Source organism: Rhinolophus sinicus, chromosome 1, assembly GCF_057876585.1.
Source record: "Rhinolophus sinicus isolate RSI-liver-muscle chromosome 1, RSI-T2T, whole genome shotgun sequence".
Lineage (NCBI taxonomy): Eukaryota > Metazoa > Chordata > Mammalia > Chiroptera > Rhinolophidae > Rhinolophus > Rhinolophus sinicus.
Window position 1 is genome coordinate 24,264,774 of NC_142501.1, and position 20,214 is coordinate 24,284,987.

Consider the following 20,214-nt stretch of genomic DNA (forward strand, 5'->3'; position numbering starts at 1 on the left):
AAACACATCAAATATATAAAAATCTATGAACTTAAAATGATACTCAGAATTCATCTGTCACTATTAGAGGTTGCTAGGGCAGTGACTCATTGCTCTGAAAATTGATAAATAAAAGGAAGAAGAATCACGTGTCTGCTTTTCCTGTATAAATTACATTTCTGGATAGTCAGAGTTAAGGAAAGTTCTTTTTCATGAAAGAATTGTAATTAATGCATAAATAATATACAAATACATATTAAAAATAAAAGCTGAAGACAAGTGGGAAAATATGCAATGTGTAATAAAAGCCCAGTATCTTAAATATGTAGAGATTTTTCTTTTCCTGAAAAGGTTTGATTACATACTTTGGGGATGGGGCTCAGTCCTTGGGCTGCTGCCTGCCTCGTGGCTGCAAGGACATTGCTCAGCTCCTCTCTTCCTCTTGGCACTGATGTGTGTCCCCGCCCTTTTCTTGATGAGCTTCAGGGCCGGCTTTGCCTTAGAGACCTTGAGCAGCCCCATGGTGCATGCGCATCTGGGCAAAGCTTCGCACCTCTCGGATTGCATCCCTTAGGAAGTTGGTGTGCTTGGTGAGGCCCCCAAGGCGGCGTCTGTGCCTCGGCTTGCTCATGTTCTTGGTCACCTTGTGGCCCTTGTTGAGGCCCAAGGCCATGGGGTAGCCATGGCTGCTGCTGCTCAGTGGTGTCATGGCGCAAGGAGTAAAGAGGTTTCTTGAAGTACACATTTCCTGATATGTAGCACTTTTGACACAGTGGCTGGTAAAAGTTGGCATCCTATGAAGTTTGTTCAATGATACATTTACTTTTTTCCCCTCTTTTCATTAATAATTCTATATAACTATAATTCGTATGATATGTTTTGGAAATTATCATAACATATTATCAGAAATGTAATGCTGAAAAAAGATCATCTAATATCCTTTTACAGAGGAAAGACTGTGACATGGATAAATGAACCATTAAGTGCCATTTTTTATTTAAAGTAACTTGTACAAACATTTCCTAAGAAAGGTACCTGATGTTTTTAAATGTATATTTTCCTCAAGAAGTTTCTAAATGCTCAGAGCTCTTTGATTTTACCTTCTAGGTTTCATCTTAATTAGAGTACTTTTCTTTTGGCATTTCATAATCTAGAACTGGATATTTCAGATTTTAAAGTTTACTGATAGCAACTTGCAGGATTTTAATACTTTTTTTTTTTTTTTTAAAGGCTGAATCATGTCAGGGAGATTTAAGTACATTGGCCAGTGTGGTTACATCATTAGCAAATCTTGGAAAAACTAAAGATCTTTCTCAAAATAGTAATGAAATATCCATGATTGAAAACTTAAGCAATGGTGATACCTCTTTGTGTGAATTTAATCAAGAAATGCAGACCAATGGTGATGTTTCAAGGTAAGGTCTGTTTTGATCTTAAGTATCCTTTAACTTAAGTGTCCTTTAGTATTAAAATATTTTTATGTTAAATACTATTGACAGAAGTTTGAGAAAACAAGTGTTTCTATTAGACTTAGAAAATTTAAGGCATAATAAGTTTTAACTGAAAAACTGCATTCGATGTAAAATGTGCAATAGGTTACATTCTAAATAATGAGCAATAAGTGAATATTACAAGTTAGAAATGTCATAAAATTCAAGAATTTTTTTTCCCCATTAAAAATGACAATTTGGGTCTGAAATTTCAGATATTTTAGTTGCCAAATTTTATCTTCTGTGTATTTAGAGTTAAATGTTTGTCTTATTAGGCAGTCATGTTCATTTTCCCCACCAATTTTTAGTGATCAAATAGATTTAAAAGACTTAGTTGAATCAACTGTAATTTTAAATTATACTTCAGGAAACTCATGTCAGAATTCTATTTTTCATTCTCTCAATATTAATACTTAGGATGTAGAAACCAGATTTGTTCAGGCTAGGCTTTTTTCACACTTTGTTCATCATCTAAAATATTGACAAAACTGCATGTAAGAGTTGCAGTAAGTACTTTGTTGAACATGAGCATTTAAGAAACTCTAGAACGCATCTCATTGAAAAAAGGGAGAGCTGTTTTGAATAATTATTTGCTAATACTAGTTAATTATTTGCCATCGTAATCGCAAATACAGTTTAGATGTAGCTTTGTTGCCACCAGTTTAAAAATATTCTCTGAATTTTTAAATAAAATGAAAACCTAACTTTGTGTTGTGTAGAATACAGTAAACTTCTTTCCCTTGTTCTTTCTCAGTAACTGCTATATATAGAATAAATGGGCCGATATCTTATAATACCAAATGTATAACTTGTAAACGTATATTTTCATACCAAAGTATAAGGATTTTTCTCTCCCTTAACTACATAAGATGTTTCTTAAAGACTAGTTCTCTGGTAATACATTAATATAATAATACAGTTTTTCATACTATACATATGAAGGTTAATTTGTTGCTTTTGGGGAGAGTCATAGATATCACTGAAATAGAGTGTTCAGTGATACACTGACGTTCTATTTTCTAAACAGTTTTTTAGGCCTAAATTTTCATTCCAGAATTTTATATAGCATTTTCATTTTATTGTGGAGATGGGCCAAGCTCACAGCTTCTGATGTCTCCTTATAGGGCATTTGATACTCTTGCAAAAGCATTGAATCCTGGAGAGAGCACAGCCTGTCAGAGCTCAGTAGAGGGCATGGAAGGAAGCGTACACCTAATTGCTGGAGACTCGAGCATAAATTACATCGAAAAAGAGGGGCCACTTCTCAGCGATTCACATGTAGCTTTCAGGGTATTTCCATATATATATTTTATAATTTTTATGTTGTATTATCCATTTTGATTTTAATTCTTCCTTTCAAAAATCAAAGTATATTTGTTGTGCTTTTAAAACAGAAATATCCCTGATAGAATTCAAAACGGCAGCTAAAACATATACATCTGGCTATATAAAATAATGGCTTAATAAAGCATCCTGTTTATAAATCATAGTTATAATATCAATGGGTTTAAGTCTATAAAAGTCAGCTTTTAGAACATTTAGACATAATTTTTTTTAAACTTTAAGTATTGGCATTCATTATGTGTCAAATGCACTGGTTTTGTTCAATGCCTAGCTGCTATTACTTTACTGTAAACCAGTATCTAAGACCCAGATATTCTGCTCTTACCATAGTAATTAAAGAAATCTCCCATTTATTATGGGTTGTCCCAGTTAGCTAGCTCTCAGAATTATTTTAAAAATGTAAAAATTATTGAATAAATTCATTTTAACTTTTGGTTTTTAACTTTTTATACTTTAACCACTTTGGAGAGAGTACATTTGTAATTTCTTTTTTGCTCCCCTAAATACATTAATTTATAGTGGAAACAATACATGTAGAAAACTAGAAACAGTTCATGTAGAATATTAGAAAATAACTTTCTAACATTTGATTGTCATTCAAATAATGTTTGGATCACAGCTGTAAATATGCTGTCCATGTGGCCCTAATTAAGACCGTGTTGTTTTGACCCCTCCACGTTAACCCTCTGTTTCTTTGCCAGCTATGAGTACTGTTACCAAATCGTATGAAAAGTGATTGGAAGTACGTAGGACATTTCAGTTAGCAGTACATAGTCCTGGAATACCTGAGTGTAATTGCTCGTAACTTTAGGTTATACATTTTCATGGGTTTCTTATTAAAATACACAGTTATCAAATAGATATGTGTGTTAACTGGTAGAAATAATGAACACAAAATAAATATAACACTGGCCAAAACAGCATATGACAAAATTTGTATTTGCAAAATTTGACTTGGTGGAAAGCCACAAAGAAAACTCACAGTGACTTAAACAATAATTGCTGTGATTTGATAATCAATAAAACATATCAGTGAAACCAATCTTCATGTAAAATTTTACCAAAGATAACTTATATGGAAAAAATTAGAAACGTTTTATTTGTACTGTACAAGAAAACTTGATGAGGGCTATAAGAAAAGGTAAAGGGAATAATCAATGTCATCCTTAAAAACTATGGAAGGAACTATGGAGAAGCGTGGAGCAAAGGGTGGAACAAAAGCAAAACTGATTTTTCCCATTGTTCTTTCTTATTCTAAATAAAAGACATTCTTTTGTTTTCTTAGTTTTATTTTCCACCTTTGGGTTTAAATGGAAAGGAAGGGTAAAAGACAGGTATAGGAAGAGGGCTCATTGCAAGGAAAAAGGACTTTGGAGTACTTCTGTAGAAAGTAGTGGTCCACCTTTTTTTATTGTTGATGTTGGTCCTCAGAGTTTTTTAGTCTTTCAAATACTTGTTTTGGACAGGTGAATTTGGCAATTAGAACTTTTTATTTTTTCCATTCCATCTCAACGACTTCCCTACCTGGTACTTTCCTGGTTCTTTCATTGAGGTTTTGTGTCATGAATTTTAACACGACATCTGTAATCAAAAGCTCAATCCTCTCTCAATTGCTGAGCTAAATAGCATTTTGTTTCTCTCTTGCATTTTTATGTATGGTGTAGTTTGCAGCATGCTTTCATGTACATTCTTTCTATTTGAACCTCACCATAGTCTGTTGAGAAGGTTTGGATTATTGTCATTTCATGAAGGAGAAAAGAGATTTGGAGGTTTTCAGTGCCTCTTGTTCAAAGCAATCCAGACAGTAAGGAGAAATAGTCTAATAATGCAACTTACCATTTTGATTCTGAAGAATCTAAGACAATGGAAATATGTAGTATTTCGACTGAGCTTCAGAGTTTCTGGTGTGATTTCATATACTTTATCTCACTTGATTCTTACAATTTCCTTATACAAATAATCAAGGCAGATGCTATTTCCATTTAGAAACGTGTATGAGACAGAGAGGTAGGTGATTTCCAAACCAGTTCTTCTCTGATGTTTATCATCTCAGTATTAGAATCACAATCCTTCTTGTCACCATGTTTGATGTTTGGGAATCTTCATCATTCTCCCCACGCCTGATTGAATCCTCACCATTCCATTGTTTGCATTTCTCCCTTTCTCTTCATTTTCATTGCCTTACTGCAAGCCTTTTAAAATTTGTTGAACTATTATAGTATTATCTTTGTTTCTTGTCTGTCTTCTCCATTTTGTTTGTGCACTGGTAACAGAATAATTGTTAAAAACCAAGCCAATTATGTTACTCTGCTGCCTTAAAGCCTTCAGTAGCATCCCATTGCCCGTGGGAGATAAAGTCCATGACCATTTAGGACCCTTCACAGTCTGAGCCAGTCACCATCATTTCCCCAATACGCCATTCCCTTTTTCAGCTTTTATAGCTCATTCAGTTTCCATTTTATTCCTGTATTGAGACTACAGCACTTAGCTTAGTGGCTCACAATGAACTCGCAATGAATTGTTGCTGAATTAATGTGTGATCCAGGGCCACACAACTAATGACAAGTTGGGAGTACAATCCAGGTCTCAAGTCAGATGATTTTTTATAAGTGGTATCATTCAGCCTATTATCAGAATTATATACAGAAACTGCTAGAAAGATAATTGCAGACAATAACTTGTAAAATAGGTAGCCTAGTTTAGTTCATGTGAACACTTTTTTTAAAAAAAAGCTCAATATATTAAATGTATATAATTTGAAAAATATGTGTAATTCAATGTATAATCCTAAAAGTCCATAGGCATTTGGAGGAAGCTTTAACATCTTTTCAGTAGAAGCTTACCTACTCTGTATAGGGGAAGAAACCTAATATAAAAGACTTGTTTTGTTAGCCAGCATTGGCTCTCTTGATTCATAATGCTAGAGGTATGTCTTGCCTAAAGAAAATTAAGTATGTAAAATATAAATTAGGACATTCCCGCTCTTTATAAAATACTAAACATGGTAGTCTTTTAAAGAATGAGTTCCTGTATGTGGCAAATAATTTGAATTTTATGACTAAAACAACAAAGTTTTCAATGTTACCATCACTGTTTGTAAATCAAGGTGCATCTTTTAGCTCTTATATCCAATTTTTACATACTTTATTTTTTTAAACTGTTTAGCTAGCAAAGGGTATTTTTGTTGCTGTTTTGCATCTTACTTATTCATCCCCCCAAAGCTAGTAATCTTTGGTAATTCCCCTAATTTTTGCTCTATTCACCTTGGACAGTTCTGAAAAGGTCTGAGAGTTTCCAGTTTGTTTTTATATGTGTGTATGTGTGTGTGTGTGTGTGTATATATGTATGTATGTATGTATGTATGTATATCTATATATACTTATGTGTAGAAATAGTTGCATCCTAATGATTACACTTAAGATGTTTAATATCTGCTTGCCTATATTTCTCTTAAGAATTATCTTAAATAATGGTATTTTAATTTACTGCTCCAGTAAACATTTCTCAAACATTTAAAAAATTATCTTCTAATAAATGGAATTTCAATTGTTAATTGCCTTGTTGTTTTGTTACTTGGCACCATTTATAAAGAGGTAAATCATTTGTGGCTAATATTGAACAAAGGCAGTTATTTTTATCTAACATTTCTGGAGAACTTTTATATGATTTTGATGAAAACCTTTTGATCTGTTTAGCATCATAGACACCTTTGAGAATCTGATGAAAGCTATATACCCATTCCCCAAAAAAACACATGTGGGTACATCACCTAGCCCACCCAAGGGGTAGCTACGGCTGTTAACTGTGTGGTGCGTGTCCTGTTTTCATATCTGTATTCTCTCTCACACAGAAATTGGATCATCTATATAATTGTTTTGCAGTTTTTTTCCACTTAGGTGTCTCTGAGATGTTTTGTTAATGCCATTACATCTCAATTTACCTTACTAATTTTAATACCTATCAGGTACTCTATAGCATGGATTATTCTTTTCCTTAGTGATGGAAATTTGGGTTATTGCCAGCATTTAATTTCTCTGTTAGGAGTAAATGGACATTTTTATACGTGCTTTTTTTCTGTGTGCAGGTATACAATATTTTTGTGGAATAGAGATTTAGAAGTATCATCATTAGGTCGCAGGGTATATTTTAAAGGTTTGATAGATACAGCCAAATTGCCCATCATTTTGCCTACATTCAGTAGTATGTGAGTACTTGTTTCCCTGTATCATCACCTACACTTGATATTATCGATCATTTTAATAATTTCTAAATAGGAAAAAATATTTCCTTTGGGTGAAATTACATTTCACTTATAGCAATAAAAGTTCTCTTTAACAAGATTTTCAAAAATGCTTTTAAAAGTGTTTGGATGTAGGATATTTATTTTCAACAATGGTCATACATTTAAAATAACTGCCTAAAGTCAGCAGTACAAACTGACAGCCTGTGAGTGTTACAATCACAGACACGTTGCTGTTTTACCTATAGATTAAACAGGGAGATTTGACACACAACCTTGGAAAAACTGAAGGAGCAGGCAGTGCTGAGCCCAAATTCCCATATGTTCTCAGTGTGTAGAATTCAAGTCACAGCTATGCCCTTTCTCTGGGAATATGTACTGCCCAGATGGCACCAGCAGGCATATTTCACTGATCACTCTCCTCCCCCTGTAAGCATTTGAATTTGTTAACTCAGTAGCCTAAATGAAAGGCACATTTTACATACAGTATTGCTTCTTAAACTGAATTTGTTGTATACCTTTGTGGATAAAGAAAGGGAAGAAAGCAAAAAACACATTGTTAAACTAAGACAAAAAGTAACTTTTAAAAGCACAACCGGATAATATCATGGTTGGTATTTATTGAGTAGGATTCTGCTTGTCTGAATATATTGCTTCGTTAGAAACTATAAATCTACTCATAGATTCTAAATCCTATTTTTAGCTGTAAAATCCAGTGACTTAGATTATTTCAAGATTTGCCTTTTGGTAAATGTATGAGACTTATTCGAAAGATTTACATTTAGCTTCTCCAAAGAAATGATTTAGAGCTGTCCATTGGAAGATAATTGACCTCTGTCCCTGTTCACCTAGCTCACCATGCCTTCCCCTATGCCCGAGTACCTGAACGTGCACTACATTGGGGAGTCCGCCTCCAGGCTGCTGTTCTTATCAATGCACTGGGCACTTTCCATCCCTTCCTTCCAGGCTTTGGGGTAAGTGTTTTAAAGTCTTTACCTATGAATGTGATTTGGTTTTTTGTTTTGTTTTTTTATAGCACAGATGTACATTACGCAAGCACTTTTGTTTGGGGAGGATCTGCATTAAAGGAAAAAAAAATGGTATAACATTAGAACTTTTAAGTTTTGTCATTTACATTATAAATCATGGCAACTCGTATTTTTCTGTGTATTTTTTTTTATGTGGAAAGTTTCCATATTTGATAACTTGACTAGTTAACAATTTGAATGGGATGTATATGATGCTGATAAATCACGGCCGGAATTTGTCATAGGCCATCTTTGAGTGACTTAAAGACGGAGGATGTAGGGATACCCTAGGTGGTGGTTTTCCTCCCAGCACCACAATTTCAGGGTTCACCTCAAGCATTTTAACGTGAAGCTTGCAAAATGGAATATGTTTAAAAATAGAAGGAATTGTTTTCCAGTTGTGTGGTTGAAAAAAAGAAAAAGGAAGAAAATGTAAACCGCGTAGTACCACTGTGGTCATTTAGAAGTTTGGTCCTTCCACTGAATAGCACATCTGTATTCTGTTCTGAAGTAATCAGATGATAATGGACATGGTCTACTATAAGAAACCCAGGATTTACCTAAAGTGTGCCAAATTTATTTAGATTACTTTAACTGGTATGAAGAGGCAGAGACACCATGGAAAAAGTTAAGCCCTTGAAGTCAAATTCATAAAACCCTCTTGGAACCTAAGGTCCATAAGTTTAGTACCTATGGTTTCTTCTACGCAGTTTATTGTTTCAGATCTTACATTTAGGAACACACAATGTGATATATAGATGATGTATTACAGAATTGTACATCTGAAACCTATGTAACTTTACTAACAATTGTCACCCCAATAAACTTTAATTTAAAAAAAAAAAAGAAAAAGTTAAGCCCGTAGTTAAAAAGGTATTATTTTAGTTACAGTACCCTACTCACCAACATGATTTCGTAAACAGTTCACTTTCGTAGCCTACACATCTGTTACCCCATTTGCCAAGTAGGAATAACTGCCCATCCTTTATCCTTAGAGAATATTTTGAATATAACTAAGAAGCATATCTGAATCATGACTTTAAAAGGCATATATAGAACCCCCCTGTAATTTGGTTTATTAGTGTTGGATATACCATGCATTAAATAATGTACTTAAGTAATACAATTACACAGACCAAAAGCCTGATTTATAATGGGTAACCTTTAAAACAATTGTTGGCTCTTTCTCTCAAAATAACGTTTAACTTTCAGAATTTCTCCAAATAAAGTATTTTTTATTAAGAAAAAATAAATGTAAATTTACACATTAGCAGTTTATTTATTTTAAAGCATTAAACATAGTTCCCTAAACTTGTAAATGGCATACTTAAGCCTTGAAAAGTAACCTGGTGGTATTTTTTATAATAGGCTATCAATTACAGTAAAACAATAAAAGGAAGGATTGGGGGTGGGTAATAGTTTGAACTCCTTGAATTATTTGTAACACCACTACTGATCTTCAGTACTTCTGTTAAATTAAATGTGATTATCCTGTGGAAATAGTCCAAATGTTAAAGAAACCAAAAATAAAGCCTGAGGTTTCTGATTATAATTTGGTATAATTTTATCGTGGCAGCCACATTTCCCTGTAACCTGTATTGAAAACTGGTTTGAATGTAACAGCCACAGGATTCTTTGCAATTAGAAGTAACTATTAGTATAGTGTTCAAGGCCATTAACAGCTATGTAAGCTCTTATTTATTAGCACTATCTAAATTATAGTTTGAATTAATCAAATGGATGAGAACTAAGTATTAATGATGGAAATTCTGTTACATGGTAAGAAAAGCTATTCTAAGTCTCCTAGAGACTGGCATTGGTTGCATTTTTATCTCTAGATACAAAACTGAAAACAAGCTTTAATTTTATAGAGAGAAACATAAATATTAATCATTTTCTAAAAATCGAGTTTTTTTGATCACTTACTTTATTAATAGAGGGGAACAATAGCTTAAAGAATCTTAAAGGGTGGTTAATACTATTTGTATTTTACAAGACTTCTGTGTTTTACAAGGATGTTGCTTTTCTGTTTAAGATTTGTGGTTTCAATACTTAACAGTAATTCAGTTGTTTTTCAGTTTACATAATTAGATAAGTGATTACACAATAGTATCGATGCCATTGGGAGTGAGGGGCACTTAGCATGATTTGGCTGGAGTAAAGGCAGCAGTTCTCTACCTAGATTCTTATAACCAAAAGATACAAGCTGTATCACCGTTTGCTACAGGAGACTTTATTTATTGAATAACTTAAAAACACCTTCCATTAAATGTTAAGTCTGAAAGTTAAATCTTTTAAAACCCCACTGAAACAAAGTAATGTTTACTCTAACTGTGGGTTCCAGCTCTGTTGCCAAATAACTATTTTTTCCCTAAGGGACATGCCTACATTTCAAACAGATGCTGCCAGGTAAAGTATAATGCCTTGGATTTAATTGTGTAGAAGCCAAGTGGTTAGGTCATCCCCAGATATAGATGACTTCAAAAGTCATATCCCTTTATCCCAATAGTATAAACAATGATCTGATCTCTAATTATGAGTGCTACATGCATATTTTAATGAACATTAACAATATATATATAGTAGTTAGAGAAAAGTGACTCTGCTGTCAGGCCCTTAGAAAGACTTTTTCTAACCATCTTACCTGAACCCCGTTCCGCCTCCCCCATTTTCTAGTGCATTATCCTAGTTGTAGTAACGTGGAATTTTTATTATCTGAAACTAACAATGTATATACAACCATATGTATATGTGTAATATTTATATAAAATATTTGAAATGATACATTTATTATGTTTCCCTTCTGTTTCATGAAGGCAGACTTAATCCATCTTGTTTGTTGCTATTCCTCCTGTGCTTAGAACAGTGCCCGACTTAGATGTCATGGCCTGTTCACATAATTTATATCCTATACCTATTTCAGTTATTAATTGTCTCATAATAACTGTAATAGGTATAGGATATAAAGTGTCTCTTCATTTTATATAGTTAAGCAGCCTAAGACTTGGGAAGCTTAGTTTGCCTAATTTCAAATCGATAATGAGATGATCTAAGTTTTAAAACTTTGGTCTCTTGATTCCTATTTTAATATTTTTTCTACTTACTCATGCTGCTGAGATGTCTTATTTAGAACTTCAGGAAAGGACTTTTGAGCTTTCCTATCTTCATTACTCCTAGTAAAATCCTTGGTATCTCATTTATAGGGATACTGATAGCTCATCTGAAACATAATTTAAAAGAAACCATTTCTCCAAGGTTATTGGTTGCTTACCATCAAATAATTCTAATTGCCTTGTTTAAAAAAGTATTTACCTGCATTTAAAGCAAAAGAAAACTTGGGAAATATTTTTTAAATGTATGCTTTTATTTTCAATTTTTTAAAAACAAACTTTAAGCTATCTCTTGCCATGAAATGTGGGATTAATGCCCCAACTTCTGTAGTTTGTAACTGTTCTTATAAACTGTCTGATTGATTAATGAGCTAGCTAATGTTTAAATTTCTAAGCCTTCCTCATCAATTGCTATCAGGTATATAAAACACAAGAATTGATTGAGTCCATGCCCAGTTGGTCTTTCTGGAGTAATTGTACTTCAGTAGTATTTTGTGTTTAAATATATGAGTCAGATGTAAACTTTCTAAAATATATTTTAATAATATCTGATTTGTGTGTGTGTGTGTTTTAATAGGCAAGAAAACAGCATATCGTTGGTGAAAGCTTATTGGAATGAACTTTTTACCCTTGGTCTTGCCCAATGCTGGCAAGTAATGAATGTGGCAACTATATTAGCAACATTTGTCAATTGTCTTCACAGTAGTCTTCAACAAGGTAAAAAGCACTATATTTCCTTTTTCAGAGTATAAGAGGGGATGTCAGTTTTATAAAGTGTTATTATTAAAGTTAGATATCTGATGATAATGTCTTAGATACTAACATCCTTTTTACTTAGATAATATTTACATGTTTATAATTTCATTGATCACCCAAAAATAATTTCAAATGAGAGTACAACAAAATTAAAGCAAGTATATTTAAGTCTGGCTGGCTATTTCTGACCAGGCCTTGTGAATTTTTGTACTTTTATATAGGTACCAAGGAATCCAGGGTGAGCTTGTGTAGAAGTTCAAATATTTTAAATATTTTTTAAAAGAAGATCAAATATTTTAAAATGTATTCTTCCGGCCAATTTTTAAACTAATTTTCCTCACTGTAACCATTTGAATCCCAGGATAGGCTGATTTTTAAAAGTACTGAAGAGTCACAGAACTCCCTTTTTCCTTTTCTTGATGCCAAGGTAATTACAACTCTCATTCATATGAGGAGACAGGCAGTCACTGATTTATACATATTTAACTTTAGAATGGCATATGACTAAGAGGGTGCCCACTCCTCAAATAGAAAATGCCTTTTGAGTTCAGAAATTATTTATAGATTGGGAATTATGTTTTATTTCCTTACCGTATTCTGTTTCCCATTGTATTGTATCATTTTTAAATTATCTGCTTCCTCCTCTTTAGGGGCAGAGAAATCACCTGAAAATCTTATCAACAGTAGATCTATTAGAAAGCAGCACTACATTCCCATTTTATTTGTGGACTCCTATTCTTGATTCATTTCTCTTAACTTTGTCTTGCATTATATAGCCTACCTTCACTAAAGCTATAGTTGACAAATCAGATGTGTTTTAAATGCAGTAAATTCACATGTTTATCATTAACGTTTATTTTACTCAATTTTTCTTTGGTCTTAGTGTTTTTTGTGAAATATTTTTATTTTCGTAGTGTTGGTAACATAAAAATCTAAATGATTTTGCTCATTTTTAAAAATCAATATAAGCTTAAATAAAAACCTGTTACCAAAATTTGAATCTTTTGTGCTTTGATTGGCCAGTTTTTCAGATGGTTGTCTTTACAGCTGATCTTCTTAAAGGTATATCTTGCAAGGAAACATTACACTTAGGGTTTTTTATACTAAGAGCTTATTTTGTTTTTTCTTGAATGAACAGCATCTGAAGATCATTAATTAGTTTCATCTATACTTGCAGAAATACTGAATTTTAAACATTTATAGGTTGGTTATAGTTAAAGCTGGAAATTAGTAAGATAGGAATATGTTTGATAAAAATAGTCATACATTTTAGCCAAAAACTTTATTTGCTTGTTTGTTTATTTTTAATTACAGATAAAATGTCAACAGAAAGAAGAAAATTATTGATGGAGCACATCTTCAAACTACAGGAGTTTTGTAACAGCATGGTTAAACTCTGCATTGATGGATATGAATATGCCTACCTGAAGGCTATAGTACTCTTCAGTCCAGGTATGTAAATATTGACTTCTTATTTAAAATATAATTTTTGAGGGCGTGGAGAAATTGGAACCCTCATACATTGCTGGTGGTAATATACGATGATGCAGTTAAAGTGGAAACAACCCAAGTAAATGTAATATACGCATACAGTGGAATATCATTCAGCCATAAAATGAAATTCTGATACGTGCTACAACATGGAGGAACCTTGGAAACAGTATGCTAAGTACCCTCTTACCTAACAATAGTAGGTTTTTTAATAAATATAAATATAATATAGAATATAGTCAACAAATATTTCATTGGATTAAAAATGTCTTTTTAACTAAGCTGAGTCATTTCATTTTTTATTCCTGTTAAAAACAAAATGAGCAAAATCTCTCCTACCACTTTTGTAATAGAGAAAGCTATTTATTTTAGTAGAACCCATTGGTCTCATTTTTTTATTATATGTTAGAATATGTGTATGAGATCAAATAGTTTTAAAGGTTTGAAGTGTAATGAGTGGTATTTAGTAGTATTTGTGGAGAGAGCCACACATAAGATGGGGCTTCATTTTTGATCAAAATGTTCTTCTCACCCCCTTCCACCTCCTCTCTACTAGGTGTCTTATTACTGTTTCCCCAAAAATAAGATCTAGCCGGACAATCAGCTCTAATGTGTCTTTTGGAGCACAAATTAATAAAAGACCCGGTATTAGATTAGATTAGACTAGATTATGTTTATTATATTATGTGATATATGATATTATATGATATAAGACCGGGTCTTATTTTACTATAAGTAAAATAAGACCCGGTCTTATATTAACTTTTGCTCCAAAAGACACATTAGAGTTGATTGTCTGGCAGGTCTTATTTTCCGGGAAACACAATAAGTGAACATTCAGAAGTAGGGTAACATTGTATTCTTTACTGTTTCAGATCATCCAGGCCTAGAAAACATGGAACAGATTGAGAAATTTCAGGAAAAGGCTTATGTGGAATTTCAAGATTATATAACCAAAACATATCCAGATGACACCTACAGGTATCTAGAAGTTAAATACTGTTTATTTAAATTCATCTTAAAATTTTTTTGTGAATCTATTATTATTTTCCATTCCAAGAGTAATTAAATATTCTAGTCAACCTTGACCTTTCAAATAACTAATGCTATTAAAAGCAGTATACATTGTTACAAATCCTTTACATGTAATATTTCATTCAGTGCTTACATTTTATATAGAGGAGACGTTAGCACAGAGAGGTTAAGTAATTTGCCCACGGTCACACAGGAAATGGCAGGGCCTGACTGTGAACGTAGGTAGTCTGACTATAATCCCCAAACTCTTTTATTTTCTTCAGATGAAATGAATTTTATTAAAAAAGGGGAGGGGGGAGTGACTGAACAAACAAATACCATTAGGCTATTTTGATAATTAATTTTGAAATTTGGTTTATATTTCTACCAAGGTATTTCTTACTAACGTCTTTTGAAAAAGAAAAAAATTGTAAGAGCAATTCAGTATTTGAAGAGGGACAGTATCATAGTGAAGCACATGGCCATCAGAGCCAGAGTACCTAGGTTGGATTCCTGACCATACCTTTACTAGATGTATGACCTTGGGCAAGTTATTTAACGTCTGTTTCAGTTTCTTTACTATAAAAGGGAAATAATAGTATCCACATTTTACAATTAGTTTAACAACTACATCAGTTTATGTAAAGAGCTTGTAACAGTGTCCGTTATATAGCAAGAGTTATATAAATGTGTTTACTAACATTATTATTTAACATACTTCAAGCTAGTAAAAGAACATTTCACATACAATAATGTTTTGCATATATTGAAAAATAAATTCATACGCCAGTTTCATCATGAAAATCAGCCTTAGTTTATGTAACCAGTGTCTTACCCTACTTTCCACCAGTTCTGTGGATGCTGCTCAGCTGATGGGAACAAAATGAACTGAGCAATTTCAGTAGAACACGTGGCTATAGGAAGATCACTTAATCATGGGGCTGCTGGCTTCATTTGGTCTCAGGTGTTGGAGTGCAAGGCCTTAAACTAGAGGAAGAAAGTTTCTAATGTTGTTTTCTACCTCATTATACAAATAAATACAGCATTTAATTTTTTTCTCTTTTAGACAGACAGCTGTTTGCTGACCTCTGTTCTGTTGGGTTCCAGGTGCTTTGACTGATCTCTGGGATTCTTTCTCAGTTTCTTACCTTCCTATTTACTTAGAAATAATAAATTATTTTTGGATAGCAGTTTTCAATTTATAATGTACTTTCACATTACCCTGCCAAAATTTAAGAATCTCGCTAGCACAGAAACTGCCAGAGATCATTTCGTTCATTTTCACAACACTGTGAGAGAGACACAGAGTAAGTAGTGGCTTACACACATTCACATAGCTGGGGGGCAATTGAATCAAGGTTTGAATCCAGTGATCTCGATTCCATATTCTGTGCTCTTCACAGTGATAACATCTATTTCTTGTTTTACCATTCCCAATAGTTTTTTGTAAAACAAAACTAAGAAACTATTATCAGGGAGCTTTGTGTTTCCTTAAAACACAAAATATCGTTGTTCTTACGAGCTCAGATGAGCTCCTACACCATCCTTAAATATGTAATTTGCTCCATGGTTTAGCAGCTTAGCTCCCTGGCCCGTCCAGCCAACTGGACACAGCACAGCATCGCAGTTAGCAAGGCTTTCCAAGAGTCTGCCAGACTGCGCGTATGTCCAGTTGGCTGTTGTACACTCTAAGGCTGAAAATACTAAGGCTTTTCTTGTATTAAATTAGGCCACAAACAGTACACATGCAGAAATTACTTGTATTTGTCTACTAAATCTCTCTTTGATTTATGACCTTATGTCTCCCTTTCCACTTTTTTCTTTTTAGGTTGTCTAGACTGCTACTCAGATTGCCGGCTTTGAGATTGATGAATGCTACCATCACTGAAGAGTTGTTTTTCAAAGGTCTCATTGGCAATGTACGAATTGACAGTGTCATCCCACATATTTTAAAAATGGAACCTGCAGATTATAACTCACAAATAATTGGTCACAGCATTTGAAAGCTAAAAGCTCAGTATAAACTTACTGCTCTTTCTCAGAACAGAAGAAGACACCAAATTGAACTCTTGCTTCCAGGGCATCTAGAAATTTTACCTTTCAGTAATAACCAAAAACCAAGGTATTTTTATTTTAACTTCCTTAAGAAGAATTTTGACTGGGCAGGCAGCAGGAATTAGAATTCCCCTTCCTGTCTTATTTAAGTGAAAAAGAAATACTACGAATTTATCCTTAAGATGACATCTAAAGTCGTCACCTCTTAACTATCTAAACTACAATGTATCATTATATCTTATTTCATTTTGTAAAAGAAATAAATTAGTCCTTTTTTTTTCAGAATTGTGTTTTATTCATGTTTAACTTCATTATGAGCTAGTATAAACTCACAGTCATCAGCTGTCTCTGAGAATGTCCTTGTATTTCGCTCTTCTATAATATAACCTGTTTCAATTACTATGTCAAAAGGTTATTTTATGCCCAGTGGTGTAATAACATTAGAACCAGAGGAAATAATAATTGAATATATATATATATTTTTTCATTTGTGAATATCATGGCACCCTTAGCATATACCGCTCTCATTGCTGGCAATGAGACATAGGTCATTCATGATTTTAAGAGTTGACTTTTTTAGTGTTGTGTATTATTAGTTACAAGCACTTTTTATTTATGTATGTAGCAGAAAGTTATTTCTGAGAATAAGATAGGGTTCATGTTTTAATATTTTTGGTTTACTGCTGTGTTTTAAAAGTAGTAGAGACTGATTGGGCCCAAAATGTTTCAGTATTGAAAAATAGATATTAAAAGTGTCCATTCCATAAAAAGCATCTGTCCTTTCCCTCTTTTCTGATCTGCATTATAACTTTCTGACCCTTCCATGGGTTTTGGCCAATTTCTTTTAGATCATTAGAAATACATAATTTGTTAAGTAATGGATTTATCATAGTCAATCTTTGTTTTCAAGGTGAGTGAAACAATTATTTTCAAGCAGTTGATAATTTTTTTAAATTTAAAATTTTAATATACAAAGGAATATGCACTGATTTTTCACTGTAAAGAGGGGAGGGCTGTTTTAATATGAGCATCAGCCTGAAGCCTTGTTATTGCCACAACAAAAGCATTTTAGACTCCTTGGATGTCTACCACGATAATGTTTTCCTTAGCAAACCTAATACTGTTAAATATTTCTTTGCTCTGATTTCATGATGAATTGTTTTGGTACGTTTATTTGTTGATTTAAAAAAAACAAATACGGAGATTTTATTGCACTCAGTACATTTTTTATAAAGATTTTTGCAGTGGAAGAGAAGCTGAATTTGGGAGGAGGCTGTGGGTTTTACTAACTACTACTTTATAGAAAAGCTCATTTTTAAAAATACCAACTTACAGTCTTTACCAACTCATTAAGGGAAACTTTTTTCCTTATTTAAAACACGATTTTTGTCAACAGGTTTACTTATAATTACCAGCTGGGAGAAACTACATTTACTACAAAATACTCAAATGAAAAAACCAGTAGATTTATACCTTTATAAATCCAAAGAAGTAAGCCAAAGATTTAGGAAAATGATTCTTTAAAATAATGTACTATTGGTCAATTAAGACACGTGTCTTTCAGGTATTTTTCCTAATTAAATTTGTAGTTATATTTGGAAGTGTTTTTAAAACTATATTAAAATGTGACCTGCATTACAAACTTCTGTTTCCTGACAGTATATTTGATTTCAGAGTCCTATTTGTTCAGTAGTCATCCATTTGTTTGTTTGTTTGTTACACTGTTAAGAAATCTCTAGTGAGATTTATTGAAGTACTTCCAGGAAGAGAAAATTGTGGAAAACATTTCCATACCCAATATGTTAGGATTATTACAATTCAGTTTGAAGACTTCCAGCTAAGTACTACAGACTGACTATTAATTTATTTTCTTTCCTAAGATATCAGTAAAATGACAGTAAAGGGTAACTACACAATGGCAAAATAGAAGAAATCAAACGATAAGAGAGTTCAATAAATTTTTGGAAAACAAAATACAGTAGAGAAAAACTGACTTAGCAGAGCCAGAATCAAAGAAACTCTAATCTGAATGTCTGCAAAAGGCAGTGCAGTGAGAAAGAAGCCAGTATACCTGGCAGTATCCAGAAAAGATGTTCAGTACCCAGAGGAACCAGGTGCTCATATTCAAAGTTGGTGCTTGGGACATAGAAAAGGGAAGGATTGGTTACAAGTCTACAGAATCAGTGAACTACATGTCTTTCTCTACCCTTAAGTTGGGTGACTACTTTCTGTTTTTCTACCTTTTTGAGCAGGAGGCCAGAGGTAAATTCTCAGAGAAACTAACTGAAGATCATAGGATTTACAGGATACCAAGGATAACAGAAGGCTTGGATTAGATACAGGATTAAAAATGTGGATTAAGTGAAAATCTTCATTCTGAATGTGGGTTCCCTAACGGTGATCCTAGAATGCTGGCCAATCAGGTATAGGCTTCTGTTAGGAATTTTTTCTTCAGAGAAACTAACTGCCTCCAGAGAAAAGATCTCTAGACAATCACTTTTGGTTGTGCCTCAGTAAGAAGCTCGACTGCCACTTAATCACTTCAGTAAAGCCCACTAATTTCCTAATCATATCTATACCTGGTGTTTCCATTCAACTCCCTAGAGCCTACTGTTAAATATGAGGTTAAAGCCAGGATCACCAGACATTGGAGGAAAATATCTTAATACTTAAGAGATCAGACATGGCTGGGGCCGGGGAGGGGGGAGAGCAGATATAATGCAGGGATCAGAAAAATATCCATCCCCCAATATAGTTAATATTTTGAAAGCAACTAGATGTATCCATTAAATGAAAACAGGAAGCTTTAAAGGAAAACTTGGAGCAAGGAACTACCCCTGGAAATAAAAAATGATAGCCAAAGCATTTCATTAGGAGGATTGGAAAATAAAAGTTGTTGAGGAACTCACCCTGAAAATATAACAAAAGACAAAAAAATAGTAAGAAAAGATAAAATTAGGGAATCAAATCTGGAGGTCTTTAATAGAGTTTAAGAAAAGACGGAGGGGGTTGAGGGGAGGAACATGTATGGTTATAAAATGGTAATAGAGATCATTGTGATAGAACTGCAGTATCTTGACTGGTGACAGATACAGGAATTTACATGTGATAAAATTGTATAGAACTAAACACAAATGAGTAAAAGTAAAACGGAGATCTGAATAAGGTCAGTGAATTGTGTTGTCAGTACCCTGGAGGAGATGATGATATATTGTAGTTTGCAAAATGTTATGTTACACCATTAAGAGAAACTGAGAAAAGTATAAACAGGATCTCTCGCTCTATTACCTTACACCTGCATGTGAATCTATAACTATCTCAATTTAAAATTTCAAGGAAAAAAACAAAACTTGAAGATAAGGAAATTATTATTTAGGTAATGGTCATCATTGGCTGCTAAAATTACAAAAAGTGAAACAAGCAGACACACCATGTGTGCTTTCTGATGGAATGATACCATCACATGAAATATACTTAACAAACCCCACATCTGGTCAAATACCTAGGTTTAATTACTAATGTATAGGAAATACAGGGAATAGAGGAACACAAAGACAATCGACAAAATACAGACTGGAAAACTACAAGAGAAACTGCCAGTTCATCAAATAAATTGGAAGGACAAAAAAGGCAGAGTGGAGAATGGGAGAACCTTACAGGTTAAAAGAAATTTAAATGAAAATCAGTTACAATCTATGGACCTTATT

At 33.2% G+C, this 20,214-nt stretch overlaps 1 protein-coding gene and 1 pseudogene across 5 annotated transcripts in view; one reads left to right on the forward strand and one right to left on the reverse strand.

Annotated features, from left to right (window-relative positions):
- NR2C1 (nuclear receptor subfamily 2 group C member 1) overlaps positions 1–16,787 on the forward strand; it is a 38,682-nt gene extending 21,895 nt beyond the window's left edge. For all 5 annotated transcript variants that reach the window (XM_074326163.2, XM_019732170.3, XM_019732168.3 and 2 more), the window contains 7 exons: positions 1,210–1,394; positions 2,594–2,759; positions 7,906–8,027; positions 11,769–11,908; positions 13,262–13,399; positions 14,314–14,419; positions 16,281–16,787. In XM_074326163.2, coding sequence (XP_074182264.1) covers positions 1,210–1,394; positions 2,594–2,759; positions 7,906–8,027; positions 11,769–11,908; positions 13,262–13,399; positions 14,314–14,419; positions 16,281–16,455 — 1,032 coding nt within the window. In that variant the 3' untranslated portion in view covers positions 16,456–16,787. The remainder of the gene's footprint in view (positions 1–1,209; positions 1,395–2,593; positions 2,760–7,905; positions 8,028–11,768; positions 11,909–13,261; positions 13,400–14,313; positions 14,420–16,280) is intronic.
- On the reverse strand, positions 262–1,019 carry LOC109447583 (large ribosomal subunit protein eL36 pseudogene; annotated as a pseudogene).
- Positions 16,788–20,214: the final 3,427 nt, after the last annotated feature.